Source organism: Delphinapterus leucas, chromosome 17, assembly GCF_059928025.1.
Source record: "Delphinapterus leucas isolate spDelLeu-1000000601 "Yukka" chromosome 17, BTC_Dleu_Yukka2, whole genome shotgun sequence".
In the NCBI taxonomy this organism is placed as follows: Eukaryota; Metazoa; Chordata; class Mammalia; order Artiodactyla; family Monodontidae; genus Delphinapterus; species Delphinapterus leucas.
This window is the reverse complement of record NC_143145.1, coordinates 64,005,317-64,025,696: the sequence shown is the minus strand read 5'-3', so window position 1 is coordinate 64,025,696 and position 20,380 is coordinate 64,005,317. Positions and strand designations below refer to the sequence as shown.

Here is a 20,380-nt window from a genome sequence, read left to right as displayed (position 1 = left end):
CCTCTGTTAACATACCAATCAAATGCAAGATCAACAGATATTAGGGGAGAGAGACTTTAAAGAATTAAAAAGTTTTTGAAAAGGAGAGAGAAAGAGTATTAGATTTGATTTTGGAAAGATAACTCAAGTGCCAGTAAAGAAGCCAGGTGCACTCAGGTGACAGGGAGATCAGCTGGGGCTTACTGAAGGCTATAGAAGTGGTTCCAGTGAAATTTTATGATTGCCTGAACTAAGACTAAGCTAGTGGAAGTCAACAGAGTGAATGATGTTAAGGAAATATACTATTCTGTAGGATTTGGTGATGGATGAGATGAAGGAGCAAACGTATTAAGAGGGAGTCCAGGTTTTGGTGACTAAATGATTGGGCAAATGTTGCTCCCTAAGACAGAGAATGTAAAAGGAGGAACAGGCTAAAAGTGATGATAATCAGTCTTCCATTGTGCCACATACATCTGGGTAGAGATTTCTAATTGGTATTTGACCTGAATGGTTTTAAAGTTCACAAAAGAGGTATAGACTTGAGGGTATTTGAGAGCTATCTATGGAATTTAAATCTGTGAGGGCCCCTGGAATAGAGACAGAGACAGAATTAAGGATATTAGAAATGATAAAAAACAATTATAAACTATTAATCATTAGATTTTATAATTTAAAGGGCAGCCCTTTATATGCCTGCAATTAGACTGAGTCATTCCTAGAAAGTATTTGGCCATATTTATCAGCCCTTATTATTTTTACTAGACTCTGTTTTAGTGGCTAAGAATTACATCATTCAATCATATGAGTCATATTTAGGCAAAACGATTTTTATGGATAAAATAATGTTGTATAACATCTAAAACTAGCTCATATTGGATATCAGAAAAGTACTTGACATTTGATTCATAACAAATTTCTAAACAAATAGATGTTCAACAGAAAGAGACTTCTTAGCCTATTTGAAACAAGTTCTGGATTTCCATCAAATTATGGTGTCAATTTACAATCCATAAGTTATTTATTATACATTATCACAATTCATATTATTATTTACATGAAAAACTACAATGTGCATCGTATTGTGCTGAGCATTCTGTGGGATACAAAGATGAATCAGATGTAAACTGTCCTTAAGATACTTATAGACTTGTACGGGGAACTAAGACACAGACTTAGGTAAGTATACAAGGAGTACAAAGTTAAGAATCACAGACAATTTTAAAATGAAATTAAGAGAACAATCCTATTTGCAATAGCATCAGAGCCACATAAAATATTTAGGAATAAATTTAACAAAATAAGTTCAAAGCTTACAGTCTGGAAACTACAAAACATTGTTGAAAGATATTAAAGAAGATCTAAATAAATGGGAAAACATCCAATATTCATGGATAAGAAGCATTGTTATGCATTGTTAAAAAGGCAATACCCATCAAATTGATCTATAGGGGCAACAAAATCCTTAGCAGAATCCCAGCTGACTACTTCTGAGAAATTAAAGAGATGATTCTAAAAGTCTTATGGAATTGCAAGGGACTGAAACAGCAAAAACAATCTTGAAAAGAACAAACCAGAAGGATTCACACTTTCTGCTTTCAAAATTTAATCCAAAGCAATGGTAATAAAACTCTGGTAGTGGCACAGGATAAATATGTATATGAATGGAATAGAATTGAAGAGTCTAGAAATAAACCCATACATCTACAGTTAACTGATTGATTTTTGACAAGGTGCTAGGACTAATCAATGGGGAAAAGAATAGTCTTTTCTTCTACAAATATGGTTTATTTGTTGCTTTATAAGATAATTATTTTTGAATAAATTTCACTCCAGTCCTTGATTATATATCTTTTGGCAACAGATAGCTTATTATTAATTATTACTATTATTAACTTAGAGGCATAATGTTTGACACAGAGCATTCCACATAGTAGAAGATTGATAAATATTTGTAAAAGGAGGAAAATAATCAATTTAAGGCCAGTAATGAAGGAAGGGAGGAAGAGGAAGAAGAAAATATAACATGATTTCTTTTCCCTGTCTCAAGAAAATTGAGCACTACGATAGACCCCAGAGATAATTAAATTTTCACATTTCATAGGGAATTTAAAAGTACTAAAGAGGTTAAATGAGCTATCCAAGATCACAGTGCTTGCTAATAACAAAGCTAGTAACAAATTAGGTCTTCTGATCCTTCACTCAGTGTCCTTTACACTGCACTGCAATGCTATTTCACTGAAAAGAAATCTAATCAAGGCTATCAATAAAAATATATTTTTCCATGCTGCAAAAGATTGCTTTATTTATCCTTAAAATAGATGTTTAATCATGGATTCTAAAATAAAATGGATAACTTTAAAATAATGGCTAATTGAATTTATTGTGTAGCTTTTCTTACTGTGGTTGAGCTAAATACTGAAAAAAACAAAGAAGCCTCATAGCAGCTGATACATGCAGAGTGTAATATATGGCTTTGCAGATTTGATGCAATAAAACTTAGGTATCAGATTAAAATCAGGGTACTCTTCTAATTTTTCCTTTAACTTTATGAATTCTTTCCATACGCGTCAAGGACATACGTGAAGTTATCCAGTGGAATTCCCAGATCGCCAAAATTCCTCAAAAATAGGAGCCTCTGGGAGTAGGGCCCAGAAATTTGTGTTTTAACAAGGCTTTCAGTTCATCTGAAAGATGCTAAAGTTATGAATCACTGCCTTAGTCTACAACCATCAATGATTTACACCTAAATCACTGAAGTTGTTTCCCACTGTCTCCTTGCTTTCCATTCTAACACACAAATTATCTACATGGTTGCCAGAAAACAGTTATAAGATAAAAATCTGATGATGTTATTTCATTCTTCATTCATTCATCAAATATTTATTGAGACTTCTAACCCTTCAGGGTACAGCAGTGAACACAAAGAACAAAGATTTCTATTCTTGTGGTGGTTATATTCAATGCCTTTTATTCCCCTCCAAATTCCTCAGTGACTTCCTAGTGCTTAGATAAAAAATTCAAACTCCTTTGTATAATGGGCCCAGCACTCAGTGGTCTAGGCTTCCTCTGAGGATTTGGTTCTCTTCTTGTATCCTGTAACCCAACCACACCATGCAGTTGCTTTCTTACCTACATTCATTTGCAAGGTGATCTATCCCCTTCCCGGGGGAGACCCCCAACACTGTTCTGCTCCATTTTGCAAAACCTACATGCATTTTAAGATTCAAGAATTATTTGTGACCAAAATTCACAAGAAGAAATAGATGATCTGAATAGGCCTATACCTATTGAAGAAACTGAATCAGTAATTAATAACCTTCCAAAACAGAAAGCACCAGGTCCAGATGGGTTCACTGGTGAATTCTAACAAATATTTAAGAAAGAAATTAGACCAAATTTCTACAGTCTCTTTCAGAGCATAGAAGTAGAGGGAACACTTTCTAGCTAACTCTATGAGGCTACCATTACTTTAATAGCAAAATGAGATGAAGACATGACAAGAAAAGAAAGCTACAGGCCAATATCTCTCATCAACATAGATGTAAAAATCCTCAATAAAATATTAGCATATCCAATCCAGTAAAATACAAAAAAGAATTATACACCAAAACCAAGGGGGATTTATTCCCAGCATGCAAAGCTGATTCAACATTGGAAAATCAATTAATTTAATCCACCACATCAACATATATATTTTTTAAAATCACATGATCTTATCGTTTGATGCAGAAAAAGCATTTGACAAAATCTAACACCAATTCATGAAAAAAAACCTCTCAACAAACTAGGAAAATAGGGAACTTCCTCACCTTGATAAAGACTATGCAAAAAAACTACAGCTAATGTCTTACTTAATGGTGAGGAACTCGAAGTTTTCCCACTAAGATCAGGTAGAAAGCAAGGATATCCCCTCACACCACTCCTTTTCAAAACTGTACTGGAAGTACTTGCTAATGCAATAAGTCCTTGTTAATGCGATAAGTCAAGGAAATAAAAGGTATACAGATTGGAAAAGGAGGCATAAAGCTGGAAAAGGCAAAACAATGAGACAATATAAAGATCAGTGGTTGCCAGAGGTTGGGGGGAATGGAAAGATAAATAGGCAGAGCATAAAAGGACTTTTAGAGATGTGAAAATACTCTGTATGATATTACAATACAATGACAGATATATGCCATTATACTTTCTCCAAATCCATAGAATGTACAATACAAGAGTGAACCCTAAGGGAAAACTGTGGACTTTGGGTGATTATGATAAGTCAATGTAGGTGCATCCTTCATAAAAAATGTACTTCATAAAAAAGCGAATGATGTTGATAATAGGGATGGCTATGCATGTGTGGGAGCATGGGTACATAAGAAATATATACCTTTCTCTCAATTTTATTGTAAACCTAAAACAGCTCTAAAAAGTTGTCTTTGAAAATAAGTCAAGACAAAAAAAATTCATGTGTTCTATGAAGTCTTGACTGACCTCCTCCCTAAAGAGGGAAATGGCAGCTCCCATTTTGATGCCTACATTGTGCCCTATTTTATATGTAATTCTATTTTATAGATGTGACTACATAAAATAAAATCTGTATATCAAAAAAAACAAGATAAAAAGTAAATGATAAACTGGAAAATGTTTTCATCAAATATGACAGTCATAAAGTTATCATACTTAATATATAATGAGCTCTGACCAAGTGATGGGAATATCAATAAAAGCCAATAGGAGAATGGCAAAGGATCTTGAGGGCTATAAGGGAGAAGATATCCTTAAGCTGGCCTCCGCCTTGTCCACTGTTATTGCCTCTGTCCATGCCACTGACTCGGCCATGATTACAGGTGTGTGGAGTTATGTGGTGTAATTATTGCACAGAGGAATGGCATCACCAGAGTTTTGTACTGCATTTAAATTCTAAAGCTTTTAAACAACAGAATCCCTAAGTAGAATAAATATCAACAATTGATTTAATATAAGTGATGAGGAACCATAAGAGCCAAAACAATCTTTAAAAAGAACATAGTTGGAAGACTCACACTTCCAATTTTAAAACTAACTACTGAGCTACAGTGATCAAGACTGTGTGGTACTGACAAAAGGATGGGTATATAGACAATGGAATGAAATTGGAAATCTAAAAATATACTCATGCATTTTGGTACAACTGATTTTCAATAAAGACGCCAAGACAATTCAATGGGGGGAAATAGTCTGTTCAACAAAAGGTGCAGGAACAACTGGAAAAGAATGAACTTGGACCCCTATCTCATATCACGTACAAAGATTAACTAAAAATAGATCAAAGACCTAAATATGAACTAAAGCTATAAAACTCTTAGAAAAAATGTAAGTGTAAACCTTTGTGACCTTGGAATAGGCAATAGTTTCTTAAATATGACACCAAAAGCATTACCAAAAAAAGGAAGAATAAATAAATTGGACTTTATCAAAATCAACTTTTGTGCTTTAAAGGACACCATAAAGAAAGTGAAAAGAAACACAGAGAATGGGAAAAAATATTTGCAAATTGTACATCTGATAAAGGTCTAGTATCCAGAATATATAAAAAACTCTCACAACCAAACAATAAAAAGACGACCCAATTTAAAAGTGAGCAATGTATTTGAAAAAAAAAAAATTCTTCAAAGAAGATACACAAATGGCCAGTAAGAATGGTCAATATTGAAAAGATGCTTGACATCATCAGTCATCAGGGAAATGTAAATCAAAGGAAAAATGAGATACCACTTCACACCCACTAGGATGACTAGAGTAAGAAAGTCAGACAACAAGTTTCGGTGAGGATATGGGGGAATTGGAACCCTCCTCATACACTGATGGTGTGAGTGTAAAATGGTACTGTCACTTTGGAAATAGTTTGGCATTTCCTCAAAAGTTAAAAATAGAGTTACCATATGACCCAGCAATTCCACTTGTAGGTGTATATCAAAGAGTATTCCACAAAAACTTGTACAACTAACATTTGAAGAAGCATTACTTGTAATAACCAAAGAGTGGAAACAACTTATCCATTCAACAGATGAATGGATAAACAGAAATGTGGTATATACATTCAACAGATTATTGATCTATAAGAAGAAATGAGGTACTGATTCATGCTATACTATGGGTGAATCTTGAAAACATTACGCTCAGTGAAAAGTCCAGTACAAAAGGCTGTGTATGGTATGATTCCATTTGTATGAATCACCTAGAAAAAGCAGATCCATAGAAACAGAAAGTAGATTAGTAGCTACCAGGGTCTGCTAATGAGGAATGGAAAGCTAGAGCAAATGGTTTTATCACTCTTTGAGGTGATGCAAATGTTCTGGAAGTAGATAATGATGATGATTGCACAGCTTGTGAATATACTAAAAGCCACTAAATTGTACACTTTAGAGAGTACATTGAGTTTTATCTCAATGCAAAATAAACACAGAAAACATAAACGATGGATACATGTTGAAAAAAAAAAAAACAATCAATGTCACTAGCAGTCAAAGAAATGTAAATCAAAACAGAAGGTTATTTTTCCACTACCCTGGCAGATATTATCAAAAATAAAAATGCTGACAAAAATGATGATCTCATATATTGTTGTAAGAACTGTAAACTGATGGGTCCTTTCTGGAAAATAACTTGGTAACATGTATTAAGAAGCTTAAAGTGCTGATTCTATTTAACCTAGTCATCCCAGTTCTAGGAATCTGAATTCCTTATTTAGTAGACCATATAGAAAAAGGACCTTTGTTATTTATTATGCACCTCCCATTCCCTCTGAGCTAGGTGGAAAAATGAGTCTCACTCTTACCCTGGGCCCTATTTGGACTCTAGGTAATAGTTCCCATCATTCCTATTTTCTTACTTCTACAACTCAATTCTACCTTATTGACCTGCTCTGGATGATTTTAACAGTATTCAGAATATCTGTGCAGCTCCCCGTCACCTTTCCCTACAATTCAACCGGTTCAGTCACCATCTAGTGTCCCTGATACTCTTCTTTCATTATGTTCTCATCATAACTATCTTGTGTTTTCCCTCAAAAAACAAAAAAACAAACAAACAAAAAAACCAGGGCTATTATCTGCTTTGCCTCATAATAATGAGGGCTTTTTCTGGAACCAGATTGCTTGGGTTTGAATTCCAGCCTTGCCACTTGCCAGCTATGTGGTCCAGGTCTCAGTTTTCTCATTACATGGAATTATCGTAAGAATTATATAATTATTACATGGAAAGTAGTCAGAGCAGTTCTGGCACATAGTAAACCCTGAATTTGTGTTAGTTGTTATTATTATTATCACCTCATAGAGATATTATGAAGCTCAAATAAAATAATGTGTATGAAACTGTTTTTTAATGCACTGCTATTATCATTTTATATTATAGTGACATGTGTATAACTTATCCTCATAAATTATAGAAGAGCAAGGACTATCTTATTTTTAATGGCTCACATTGCACATAGTAAATGCTCAAAATTTGCATTGTAATTCAATGTTACTTTTATGATCAAATCACTATTGACTTTTGGTTGTCTAAATACCATCACATCAAGACCACTGACAATCTTGTTATAACATATATCCACTTGTGTCTTCCACTATGTCAGCAGTCTTCAAAGTGGAGTCCACAATGAACAATCCACTGCAAGCATGGGAGGAAAATTTTTAGGAACTCTATCTACATTTTTTCCTCATCTTTTGTAAATTTTCATTATTTGGTATTTATCATTACTAATGTGTGCAAAATTACTATGAAAATGCTATGACATATAAATAAATGTTAATGTATATTGGAAGTGCAGGCTCAAGAAGATAGTTTTACTAAAGGGTGTACCGTCTAAAAAGTCTGGAGATCAGCACACTATCCCACAATATGGTTTCTCTCCTAGGATCAAGCTGACCTATTCAACTCCTCCTAGAACACAGTTTATATCTCTTTGTTTCCAAATCTGACTCACAACCAGTCTGTCTGAAATGAGAGTATGGCAGCCACTCCTTTTCAAGCTGCAACTTGCATTCTTCACACCAAGACTTAACCACCACCAAACGAAAGCTTCTTAAAAGAAGGGTCTATATCTGGTCCACCTTTGTGTCTACTGCCACACCTCCACCACCCCACCACAAAAAAGGGGTTTCCATAATAACTGGCACATAATAGGCTCCACATAAATGTTTGCTGAATGAATAAACTGGCAGAGAGATTGCTATTGGAAGGCAGGAGAGTGTGCTGGTTAACAGCAGAGGCTCAGATCCTGGCTCTGCCACTTAACTGGGTGGCCCTGGGTCTCAGATTTTTCCTCTGTGAAATGAAGGTAATAAGAGTAAGTAACAAGTAAAAAACATTATCTTAACTCAAAATGATTAATTTAGTAGCATAATTTAATGCAAAAAATGCCCCAATTAATGAAATATAAAATGGGGCAATTACCATGTAGTGAGCACTTTTTTTTTTGTCAGTGGAAAAAATCAGCATTTCTCTGTGATACAGTGTTCAATACATATCATCTTGAGTTTCCCATATCCCTCCAAGAGGTATAACACTGAATTTCCCAAGGTGTCATGCCACTTCTCTATGAGTATGCAGAAAAGAGTGGAAGGAGGGGAAAGGTGGAAGTAGAGTGGAAGGAGGAAGTAGAGTGGAAGAGTGGAAGTAGAGTGGAAGGAGGGGAAAGGTTAGACAATTTCCTTCCATCTTATGAACATCTGAGATGGTTTTCCTTTGTCATTTGGGGTTTCAAGTACTGGTCACTGTTAAAACAACACATCCCATTATTTTAATACAGCTCTTAAACTGTAAAAAAATTAATTTTGGTAGATGACTTATTTGTCTATGTTGAAAACCCCAAAGAACCAATAGCAACAAAAACAACAGCTCCTGGAACTAAAAAGCAATTATAGAAAGGGTTCAGGATACAAGGTTAATATACAAAAGTCAATTGCTGTCCTATATACCTGCAATAAATAATTGGAATTTGAAATTCAAAACAGAACACCGTTTACAAAAGTACCAAAAATACAAAATACTTAGATATAACTCTAACAAAATACTAACAAGATCAACACAAGGAAAAGTGCAAAATTCTGATGAAAGAAATTAAAAAATTAAATAAATAGATATTCCATGATCATGGATAGTAAGATTCAATATTGTTAAGATAGATAAGATGTGAGTTCAGATACCTCACCAAAGAAGATATATAGATGGCAATAGTATATGAAAAGATGTTCAACATCATATGACATTAGGGAGTTGCTAATTAAGACTACAATTAGGTACCAAGACACACCTATTAGAATGGCTAGAACTTAAAACACTGACAACACCAAATGTCAGGAGTTCTCATTCATTGCTGGTGAGAATGCAAAATGGTAACACTTTGGAAGACAGTATGGCAGTTTAATACAAAGCTAAACATAGTCTTACCATATGATCCAGCAATCATTCTCCTAGGAATTTATCCAAATGAGGTGAAAACGTATGTCCACACAAAACCCTGCACACGAATGTTTATAGAAGCTTTATTCGTGACTGCCAAAAATTAGAAGCCACCAAGACATATCCTTTAATCAGTGAATGGATAAACAAACTGTAGTACATCCATTCAATGGAATTTTATTTAAAAATAAAAAGGAATGAGCCATCGAGCCACAAAAAGTCATGGAAGAACCTTAAATACACGTTACTAAGTGAAAGAATCCAGTCTAAAAAAGCTACATACTGCATGACTCCAACTATATGACATTGTAGAAAGGCTAACCACAGAGACCATAACAGATCAGTGGTTGCCATGGGTTCAGAGGCAGGGAGGGAAGGAGGAATCAGTGGAGCACAGGTAAGTTTTAAGGGCAATGAAACTATTCTGTATTATACTGTAATGGTGGATCCACAACCTGATGCATTTGTCAAAACCCATAGAACTGTGCAGCACAAAAAGTAAACCCTAATGTCAACTACGGAATTTAGTTAATAACAATGTATCAATATTGGTTCATCAATTGTAACTAATGTAGCACACAAATGCCAGATGTTAATAATAGGGGAAATTGTGTAGAGGGAAAGTGGGTATATGGGAATTCTCTACTTTCTCCTCAACTTTTCTGTAAACCTAAAACTACTCTAAAGAATAATAGCTATTACTTTAAAAGTCCATAGTAAGTAAAAAAATAACAGCAAATTTTATATATATACACATATGTATAAAAATACCTAAGGATATTCATGTACACACTTTCAGATAAAATAAAATAACTATACAACTTTTTCACGATAATTTTTAAACATTATATTCTGTTATTTTCCTTCTCCTAATATAATATGTTTTTACAGGGACCATCAATGGGAGGTGAGGAAATGCAGATAATTATGCTAAGTTATGTTCAGAAAAATTTTGGTAGTGAAGGACAGCTGTGGGAGTCTGAGGTCTAGGAAAGAATTCTTTTTACAGGATATAATAATGCCAACTTAAAAAGAAATATTGTTAGCAGCCTATTTCAAGGAATATAAATAAATATTAGAACATAAAACTGCATACCAACAGTATATTTCAAATTTTCCCAGTGAGTTAAAACGTGAGGAAAACAAACACATACCAAATCATTGATGTTGACCATTAGAACATTCTGATAGGCTCCGCCGTCTTTACCTTCAATATCACAATCAGATGATGCTACTGGCAACAGAACAAGGATCAGGGGAGGAATTCCAAAGATATACCTAAAAGAAACTAAATTCAACAATAAGTAAGAATAAGCTAAATGTCATAAGTCATATTATATCATTTGATGGTGGTATTTCAATTGACCTGACCGCTTATTTCTAATAATTTTTAAAATGTATCTTGGTTTTACATAGTGTAGGAAGAACTCTAAAGTTCAATATTATGTAACTACCAAAGAAAGACAATATTTTAGAGTCTAGGTTTCTTTCAGTTTTTATTCAGATAAAACTCTTTGGGAATATGCAGAACAAGTGTGATGACAGCAAAATCTCTTTGCCTCATCAACAGAAAAACAGGTAAACTACAGGTTAACAAGTATACATTTTTGAAATTTTATGATCTAAGGCACGTGATTGTATATTTATGTAAAACTTGATGGTTGTTCAAGTGTCCAGCTGCTTCCTGGAAACAACATCGCAGGAAGTTTATCTGCATGGTACTGCACGGTGATTATATTTTTTCTTTTTAATGATGGATCCTAGAAGGCTTACCCTCCTCAGAACTGTGACAAAGTTGATATTTATATTATGAGACTCCTTATCTTTTCAGTATCTTCTTTTTCTAAATGCCCAGAGACCGACATTCTCTTCAAACACAGCCCTGTTTAGCTTCTTGACATGTTAGGAAAACCCAATAAATAAATTCATACCCTGTTAACTAATGATTTATATCTGTTTTTAAATAAGTCTTCTCATTTAGGGGCAACTGTTAATCAAAAGGAATGAAATTATAAATGGTATCATTTTGGGCAGTAGTAATACACTGCTAGAAAGCCAGTGATTCCCTGAGGCATTAAAATCTGGTTTTATAGGGACTGATTTTATTTCTTCATAAGCCTGCTGGAGTGTCTTGTTTGCATCTTTCTGTAAACCCTCAAGTATTGTTGACAATATATTTCCTGTGATTTTCCCCAGTGAACTTTAACTGTTCTTGTTGAGTGCAAGATATTTCACATGTATGCCTTCTCCTGATTAAGATTACAAACAATACTCCTTGGAATCCAAGGAACTAATATTGTGAAAACAACCTAAAGACTGTCAAATATATCAAATTTCCCATAACATTCTCATCTATTACATCATTACCTGTCATATAAAAATTAGTAGCTCTCCCCAGTAAGTTATGTGCCATTAGTGACCTATATTTTTACAATAGAGAATGTAGGCTGGGCAGCAGATAGGGGAACAAACATGAATCCTACATCTAATCTTAATATGTCACTGACACCTAACAAGGTAAGAGAAACAAGATGAGATGTGGAGTCTATTCAAACTCTGCCACTAAATTTCTATATGCATGATAAGCAAGAATTCGCTTTGGAGATTAATAATGATGATGAGCTAGTTAGCTTTAATTGAGTACCTGTCATGTACCAAGCACTGTTCAGTGCCTTATACTTACTATCTAAGGAGCAAAAGGGTCCTACCTGCTAGTTAATCTTTTTATAAAACATAAATAGTAAGGTGCCAGGTCTGGATTCTAACCTGAGCTGGTTATTTCACCAGGATTTGATCAGAAATGCCCATTATCTTCTGATAACATGTCATCACTTTGGTCTTCTGAATGAAAACCACTTCCATGTACTATTATACAGCCCTACCTCTCTTTCTTCTACCACAGTCCCTTCATCCTGAAGATTCTCAAACAATGATCAATTGCTAATTATTTACTGAGTCCTAGCTTTGTATAGATTGCACAGAGCCAAACTTTTTACTTTCTCTGTCATCTTACAGATGCCCAGCAGGGATACTTTGCGAGGAGTAGATAGTAAGGAAAATTTATACAGCATATAACTTGAAATGAGCTTTAAAAGAAATATAACAAAATAATTAAATACTAGAACGCAAAAGAGACATTTTTACTATTATACATAAATGTCATTTCAAAGGCCCACATTTTATGTTTTAATAAAGGAGGTGGTTTTATTTTCTATGAGCACTAGTTGTTGTGCCCTCTTCACTCCAAATTTCAGTAATTAGTGCTCCCAAAATTCACATCGACCCATTTACTCATTGGATGGCATTTTGTCAATGCTTTCAAATGATGGCTTAGTGGAAAATTCAGTCTTTTTTGAGTAACTAGTTTCTCAATTCTAAAACAATATTTGCCTTATCTGGAAAGCATGTCTTTGGTTGCCGTCTTTGTTGTTAAATAGGCTAGCCCCAGATGGACTAGGGCAATGCAAAGTACAGAGGGAGACGCAGGGTTTTGTGTTGGTATGCCAATGAGTTGTGTGACTGACTGAAGGACAGAGCCTCATAAAAGCTTCACTTTAGACTAAATGATCTCTTAATGTGGCTTTCAACTCTCAAGCACCTTAATTCTAAGAACCTACCTAGCCATCCAAATACAATAACTCTTTAGATTTGAAATCGCCTGACCAACAATGTTGCAAACACACCCAGGGCTTCAAATCCACATCTCAGAAGTTCCCAGCTTTCTCATTAATGACTTACAGTTTGGTCTGCAATTGAAGTCTTTTCTCCACACCACATAGACAGTAACATATTAATATTGCCTAGTTTGAGCCCGCTTTTGACATTGTTGTCACAATAGAAAAGGACTCTGCTTTTATTTTTGTTTTAGATTATACATAGATACCCATTCCTTCCCCCCACCTTGAACTTTCCCTTTGGTTACAAAAAAGACAAACCATAAAGAATAATGCAAGGCAAGCTTGGGCTTGTGGAATTTTCTTCAGATTTCCGGAAGGGATTGAAACTGGAGAATTTGTTTTCAGTAGGGGATTTGGTTAAACCAGAATGATGGCTGTCTAAAAAAAAATCTTGTTGGTTTTTAAATTAAGCCAAATAATACATTTAATCCTCAGATGCTTAAGTTATGGGGTCAAAGTGAACATGAACAAATTAATTTCAACAGTCCTTCAAATCCAATCTTTCCTTAGTGTTTGAGACCAATCAGTGTTTATTGATTGTCTATTATAGACATTATATAGACCTATTTTCACTGGGATTTTAAAGAAATGGTCAAAAGACATTTAAGATGGAATTAAAGACATTATCTGAATATATAAGACTTGGCTTTAATATGAACAATTGGCACAAGTAAGTGAGTAAAAAAGAAAAAGTGAATAAACAGTAGGCAATAACCATATGTTATATGAAAATCAGCTTTTTAAGGTTACAAAAATGAATGTGATTATGCTCACATAAAGAATTCTAATACATTCCACAAACATATTAAGATTGGATTATAAATTCTATCCACAAGTCCCATGATAAACAACAGTTAAAGACATTTCTGAAGCCATCCTAGAATACTGCATACAATATTTCATTTAATCCCATAACCATTTCTTGAGGTAAGTACTACCAATCACTAACATTTTTGCTGGTGGAGAATCTGGGATCCAAACATTTTTCCCCATATAAAATATGTCTTGTAAGAGGCATGATTCAAATCCAAGAGTCTAGAAACTAAGCTGTTAGCCACTGAGCTGCACTGCTTCCTATAAAAATAACTGCATGTATGTAGTCAAGGGAAATGTACAAAAGTCCATCTTCCTCCAGATGAATCTCACTACAGCGCTTCCTTGGCCAATTCCTGAAACACGGCATCACGTACTCCTATTTCAGGAAAAAAGACACTGATTATTTGCTTTATTGCATTAGGTTATGTGTCAGAGATGAGGCCAGAAAAGCAATCTCACATCACGTGTGTGACATCAACATGTAAGCTGGTCCTACAAAAGAACATTTTCCATTTTTGTTTAAGGTATTGCAACACTGATGTGGTACCCTGTGTAACCCTCCTTTATACTTGTTCAGGCTTTTTAATCTTTCTCAGTTCTCTGTTTTTATTGCTATTCCATTTTTGGGTCCTCAAATATGATTAAATTATCTAAACTAGATAGCACAATTGAGGACCACATAGTACGTCCTCAACTACTTCAACTCCCAAAAGAAGTGGCAAAGTAAAAGGATAAAAAGTAACCCACAATAGAATTAGAAATGAAAAAGGAGAAGTAACAACTGACACTGCAGAAATACAAAAGATCATGAGAGATTACTACAAGCAACTCTATGCCAATAAAATGGACAACCTGGAAGAAATGGACAAATTCTTAGAAATGCACAAACTGCTAAGACTGAACTAGGAAGAAATAGAAAATATGAACAGACCAATCACAAGCACTGAAATTGAAACTGTGATTAAAAATCTTCCAACAGTCAAAAGCCCAGGACCAGATGGCCTCACAGGCGAATTCTATCAAACATTTAGAGAAGAGCTAACACCGATCCTTCTCAAACTCTTCCAAAACATAGCAGAGGGAGGAACACTCCCAAATTCCTTCTACAAGGCCACCATCACCTTGATACCAAAACCAGACAAGATGTCACAAAGAAAGAAAACTACAGGCCAATATCACTGATGAACATAGATGCAAAAATCCTCAACAAAATACTAGCAAACAGAATCCAACAGCACATTAAAAGGATCATACACCATGATCAAGTGGGGTTTATTCCAGGAATGCAAGGATTCTTCAATATATGCAAATCTATTAATGTGATAAACCATATTAACAAATTGAAGGAGAAAAACCATATGATCATCTCAATAGATGCAGAGAAAGCTTTTGACAAAATTCAACACCCATTTATGATAAAAACTCTTCAGAAAGTAGGCATAGAGGGAACTTTCCTCAACATAATAAAGGCCATATATGACAAGCCCACAGCCAACATCATCCTCAATGGTGAAAAACTGAAAGCATTTCCACTAAGATCAGGAAAAAGACAAGGTTGCCCACCCTATTCAACATAACTTTGGAAGTTTTAGCCACAGCAATCAGAGAAGAAAAGGAAACAAAAGGAATCCAAATTGGAAAAGAAGAAGTAAGGCTGTCACTGTTTGCAGATGACATGATACTATACATAGAGAATCCGAAAGATGCTACCAGAAAACTACTAGAGCTAATCAATGAATTTGGTAAAGTAGCAGGATACAAAATTAATGCACAGAAATCTCTGGCATTCCTATACACTAATGATGAAAAATCTGAAAGTGAAATCAAGAAAACACTCTCATTTACCATTGCAACAAAAAGAATAAAATATCTAGGAATAAACCTACCTAAGGAGACAAAAGACCTGTATGCAGAAAATTATAAGACAGTGATGAAAGAAATTAAAGATGATACAAATAGATGGAGAGATATACCATGTTCTTGGATTGGAAGAATCAACATTGTGAAAATGACTCTACTGCCCAAAGCAATCTATAGATTCAATGCAATCCCTATCAAACTACCACTGGCATTTTTCACAGGACTAGAACAAAAAATTTCACAATTTGTATGGAAACACAAAAGACCCCGAATAGCCAAAGCAATCTTGAGAATGAAAAACGGAGCTGGAGGAATCAGGCTCCCTGACTTCAGACTATACTACAAAGCTACAGTAATCAAGACAGTATGGTACTGGCACAAAAACAGAAATATAGATCAATGGAACAGGATAGAAAGCCCAGAGATAAACCCACGCACATATGGTCACCTTATCTTTGATAAAGGAGGCAGGAATGTACAGTGGAGAAAGGACAGCCTCTTCAATAAATGGTGCTGGGAAAACTGGACAGGTACATGTAAAAGTATGAGATTAGATCACTCCCTAACACCATATACAAAAATAAGCTCAAAATGGATTAAAGACCTAAATGTAAGGACAGAAACTATCAAACTCTTAGAGGAAAACATAGGCAGAACACTCTATGACATAAATCACAGCAAGATCCTTTTTGACCCACCTCCTAGAGAAATGGAAATAAAAACAAAAATAAACAAATGGGACCTAATGAAACTTCAAAGCTTTTGCACAGCAAAGGAAACCATAAACAAGACTAAAAGACAACCCTCAGAATGGGAGAAAATAATGGCAAATGAAGCAACTGACAAAGGATTAATCTCCAAAATTTACAAGCATCTCATGCAGCTCAATATCAAAAAAACAAACAACCCAATCCAAAAATGGGCAGAAGACCTAAATAGACATTTCTCTAAAGAAGATATACAGTCTGCCAACAAACACATGAAAGAATGCTCAACATCACTAATCATTAGAGAAATGCAAATCAAAACTACAATGAGATATCATCTCACACCGGTCAGAATGGCCATCATCAAAAAATCTAGAAACAATAAATGCTGAAGAGGGCGTGGAGAAAAGGGAACCCTCTTGCACTGCTGGTGGCAATGTGAATTGGTTCGGCCACTATGGAGAACAGTATGGAGGTTCCTTAAAAAACTACAAATAGAACTACCATATGACCCAGCAACCCCACTACTGGGCATATACCCTGAGAAAACCAAAATTCAAAAAGAGTCATGCACCAAAATGTTCATTACAGCTCTATTTACAATAGCCCGGAGATGGAAACAACCTAAGTGCCCATCATCGGATGAATGGATAAAGAAGATGTGGCACATATATACAATGGAGTATTACCCATCCATAAAAAGAAACGAAATTGAGCTATTTGTAATGAGGTGGATAGACCTAGAGTCTGTCATACAGAGTGATGTAAGTCAGAAAGAGAAAGACAAATACCATATGCTAACACATATATATGGAATTTAAGAAAAAAAAATGTCATGAAGAACCTAGGGGTAAGACAGGAATAAAGACACAGACCTACTGGAGAACGGACTTGAGGATATGGGGAGGGGGAAGGGTGAGCTGTGACAGGGCGGGAGAGAGTCATGGACATATACACACTAAAAAACGTAGTAAGGTAGATAGCTAGTGGGAAGCAGCCGCATGGCACAGGGATATCGGCTCGGTGCTTTGTGACCACCTGGAGGGGTGGGATAGGGAGGGTGGGAGCGAGGGAGACGCAAAAAGGAAGAGATATGGGAACATATGTATATGTGTAACTGATTCACTTTGTTATAAAGCAGAAACTAAGACACCATTGTAAAGCAATTATACCCCATTAAAGATGTTAAAAAACAAAAAAGTAACCCTATCCTTAAGCTTCTAGTGAACTCTACTGGAAAAAAAATCATTATCAAAATCACTCATAATTATTATTATTAGGAGTTTAGAATTCTAATATTTTGGTTGCTGATAACTTATGATGCACGATTAGCATAGATATACTTCAGGAAATAGAGGTTCCTTGTTAGTAATGGGCACCTTAGCTTCCTTTTCTTGTTTTACCTCGCCACTCCAGATCAGAGGTGATGGAAAGATTAGATCTGGGAGTGGTCCAGAAAAAAGCAATTGCAGGAGATCCATGGGCATTGTAAGGAAAACAGGAATATACCTAATTTCTAATTCTATATTAAAGTTCTGGAGGACGCCCATTACAAATCTTCTATACGCTAAACCCGCTCCCCACCCCCCTTTACTTTGCTACTGATCAGGTACTTCCTGACTATGTCAATTTTTGATGCTTTAATACCTGTGAGCAGGGATAGGTCTCTTGATCTAACGATGTCGCCAGGAAGGGCACAGACCAGGCATCAAACACAAGAACAATCTGCTCCCCATTCTGGCACCCTCCCGCACCCGTCTCCTTTTGCTTAAGGAAATATTTACTATAAAAAAGTAGAATTTCCCTCAGCAAATCCTCTCCACTCACATCTCTTTTCCCCCTTTTTTCTTCCCGTCAGCTTTTGGACCCGTTACCTTGGCCATATGGCTGCCAACGGGAATCTAGCTCGCCTCAACTCTGCCCTTGTCCATTTTAAGTCCGTATTTCGCACAGATAAAATAGACTAAATCTCGGCAAGGGTCTAGAATTTAGAATTATACCTGTTAATCCTGCCTCCGTCCATGAGTACCCATATAGGAAAGAAACCAAAACCCGAAAGTGGCCTTGTGCCAGCCTGAGCACTTGGGTTCCCAGCAAAAGACACAAGGTACAGCCCCAGTTGGAAACTCCCAGCCTCAATGAGGAAAAACGGGGTTTTCCAGAGACCTGTCCCCTTGAGGTTTAAAAGCGTGTCCCGTGGGAGCTTCGCTTTCGCTTCTCTAAGGGGTTGGAGCTGCAAGAGCCCAGATCCTCGCCGATCCCGGGACACCTGTGAGTACCGTGGCGCGACCAGGAGCCCGGGGAGGGTGGGTTGGGCGCCGGGTTGACAGCGGGCAGCGCTGGCGAGGGGAGACTGACGGAGAGCATTGGGATCTGGGCGCGGGCTGCCACCGCTGAGCGGCTCGGAGGCTGCAGCGCCCGGTCTCGGGACAGAGAGCAGGCGTAGGGGACTGCTTCTCTCACGCAGCCCACCAGGCTCAGCAGCCCCAGGTGCAAGTGGTGATGGGCCAGAGTACTCGGGTGAGGCTGCCGGCTGCCCAAGGGCAGAGCAGCCAGGGCTCTCCGCAGATCCAAAGTGCAAGGCCGGGCTCTTCCCGGACGCGCCTGGGCGCGGGGCCCCGCAGCATGTCCCAGAGTACCCTGGCGTGCCGCGCGAGCGAATTTATGCGCCCGGGAGAGGAGCGCTTACCATGGAACATGGTCTGCGGGAGGCGGGCGTGGTCATGATGACCGCAACTGCAGCAGGAGCAAGCTCTCACCGCCCATTGTCACTCCCAGGACCCTGGTCTTCCGCGGAGTTGCGGGGAGTCCGTGCCGGCTAGGGCAGTCTCTGCAGCTGGTTCCTCCTACCCACGCCGCGCCTGCTGTTTCATCCATCCCAAGGGGGGCGTCACACACCACGGCCCGGCTCTGCGCTTTGCCTTTCCCATAACTTCCGTAGGATCAGCCGACAGTGTACTTTCAGTTTCTACTTTGCGCTTGGTCTGCAGGTTCGATCTCTGAGTTAATCACTGGGGCACCTTCACCTCCCCGCACACCTCCTTCTCTTGGTCACCTGCGTCCTCCCCTAGCGCTTCCTGTGCACCTGGACCAGGACCAGAGGAGGGCGCGGAGTCCCAAAGCACCGCAGAAGGAATGAGTTAGCCTTCTGAATCGGGGTGATTCGAGGCAAAGACTTTCCAGATGACCTCTAAACCGCCTTGGCAAAGGCGGGCGACTAGGATCTAAAAGCATCAGTTGCTAATGTGTCCACAGAAGCCACAGATGTGTAGGGCGAAAACTGGGCTATTGCAAGCGGACGCCAGGGAGGAGGCGTCGCAGCTCTTGCCGCGGATGTGGTGGTGGACGACGCCAAGTCAGTCGTCTTGTTTACAAAAAAAAAAAAAAAAGGAAGTAAAGAATGATTAAGAGGGCCACGGGCCACGCCCTCAGCCTCTCTAACCTCTCTAGTCTCCTTCCTCTCTGTCTTTTGTACATGCACCTGCCCAGGTGAGACCTCAAAGAAAAATAACCCGGTGTGTCCACCTAATCTGGTAAGTGCTATCTTTGGGCTTGATAACCAAAGCCCAAATTAGGTGGAGAAAGTGGAGACTGACAATAGATGGTAACAATGACTGCCTCGTGTGCATTTATCTGAATTGGCTAATAAATCAACTTATCCATCATGACTGTCTGTTACAGAGGGTTAATTTTTTTTCTAGGTCTGAATTATTTAGGTATTTTCTGTTTTCATTTGATTTCTGATATTCTGCAGAAATCCTGCTTAAATGAAGGTGGGTAACGCAAAGTAATCACAGTGATAATAGCGTTATGGCTATCACTTATCTAGCATTTGCTCTGTACTAGTATTGTGCTAAGTCTTTTATGTATGTCATCTCAAGCAAAATTTTCTGTGTGGTAGACAGTTTTGTT

The 20,380-nt window shown here is 37.1% G+C and overlaps 1 protein-coding gene across 3 annotated transcripts in view; it reads right to left on the bottom strand.

Annotated features, from left to right (window-relative positions):
- IL7 (interleukin 7) overlaps positions 1-19,813 on the bottom strand; it is a 56,391-nt gene extending 36,578 nt beyond the window's left edge. The window contains exons 1-2 of one of the 3 annotated variants that reach the window (XM_089899027.1): positions 19,158-19,813; positions 10,563-10,696 (exon numbers count right to left, since the gene is read on the bottom strand). In XM_089899027.1, coding sequence (XP_089755153.1) covers positions 10,563-10,696; positions 19,158-19,167 — 144 coding nt within the window. In that variant the 5' untranslated portion in view covers positions 19,168-19,813. The remainder of the gene's footprint in view (positions 1-10,562; positions 10,697-19,157) is intronic. The other 2 variants (XM_089899028.1, XM_022555001.3) reach the window with 2 other exon arrangements.
- Positions 19,814-20,380: the final 567 nt, after the last annotated feature.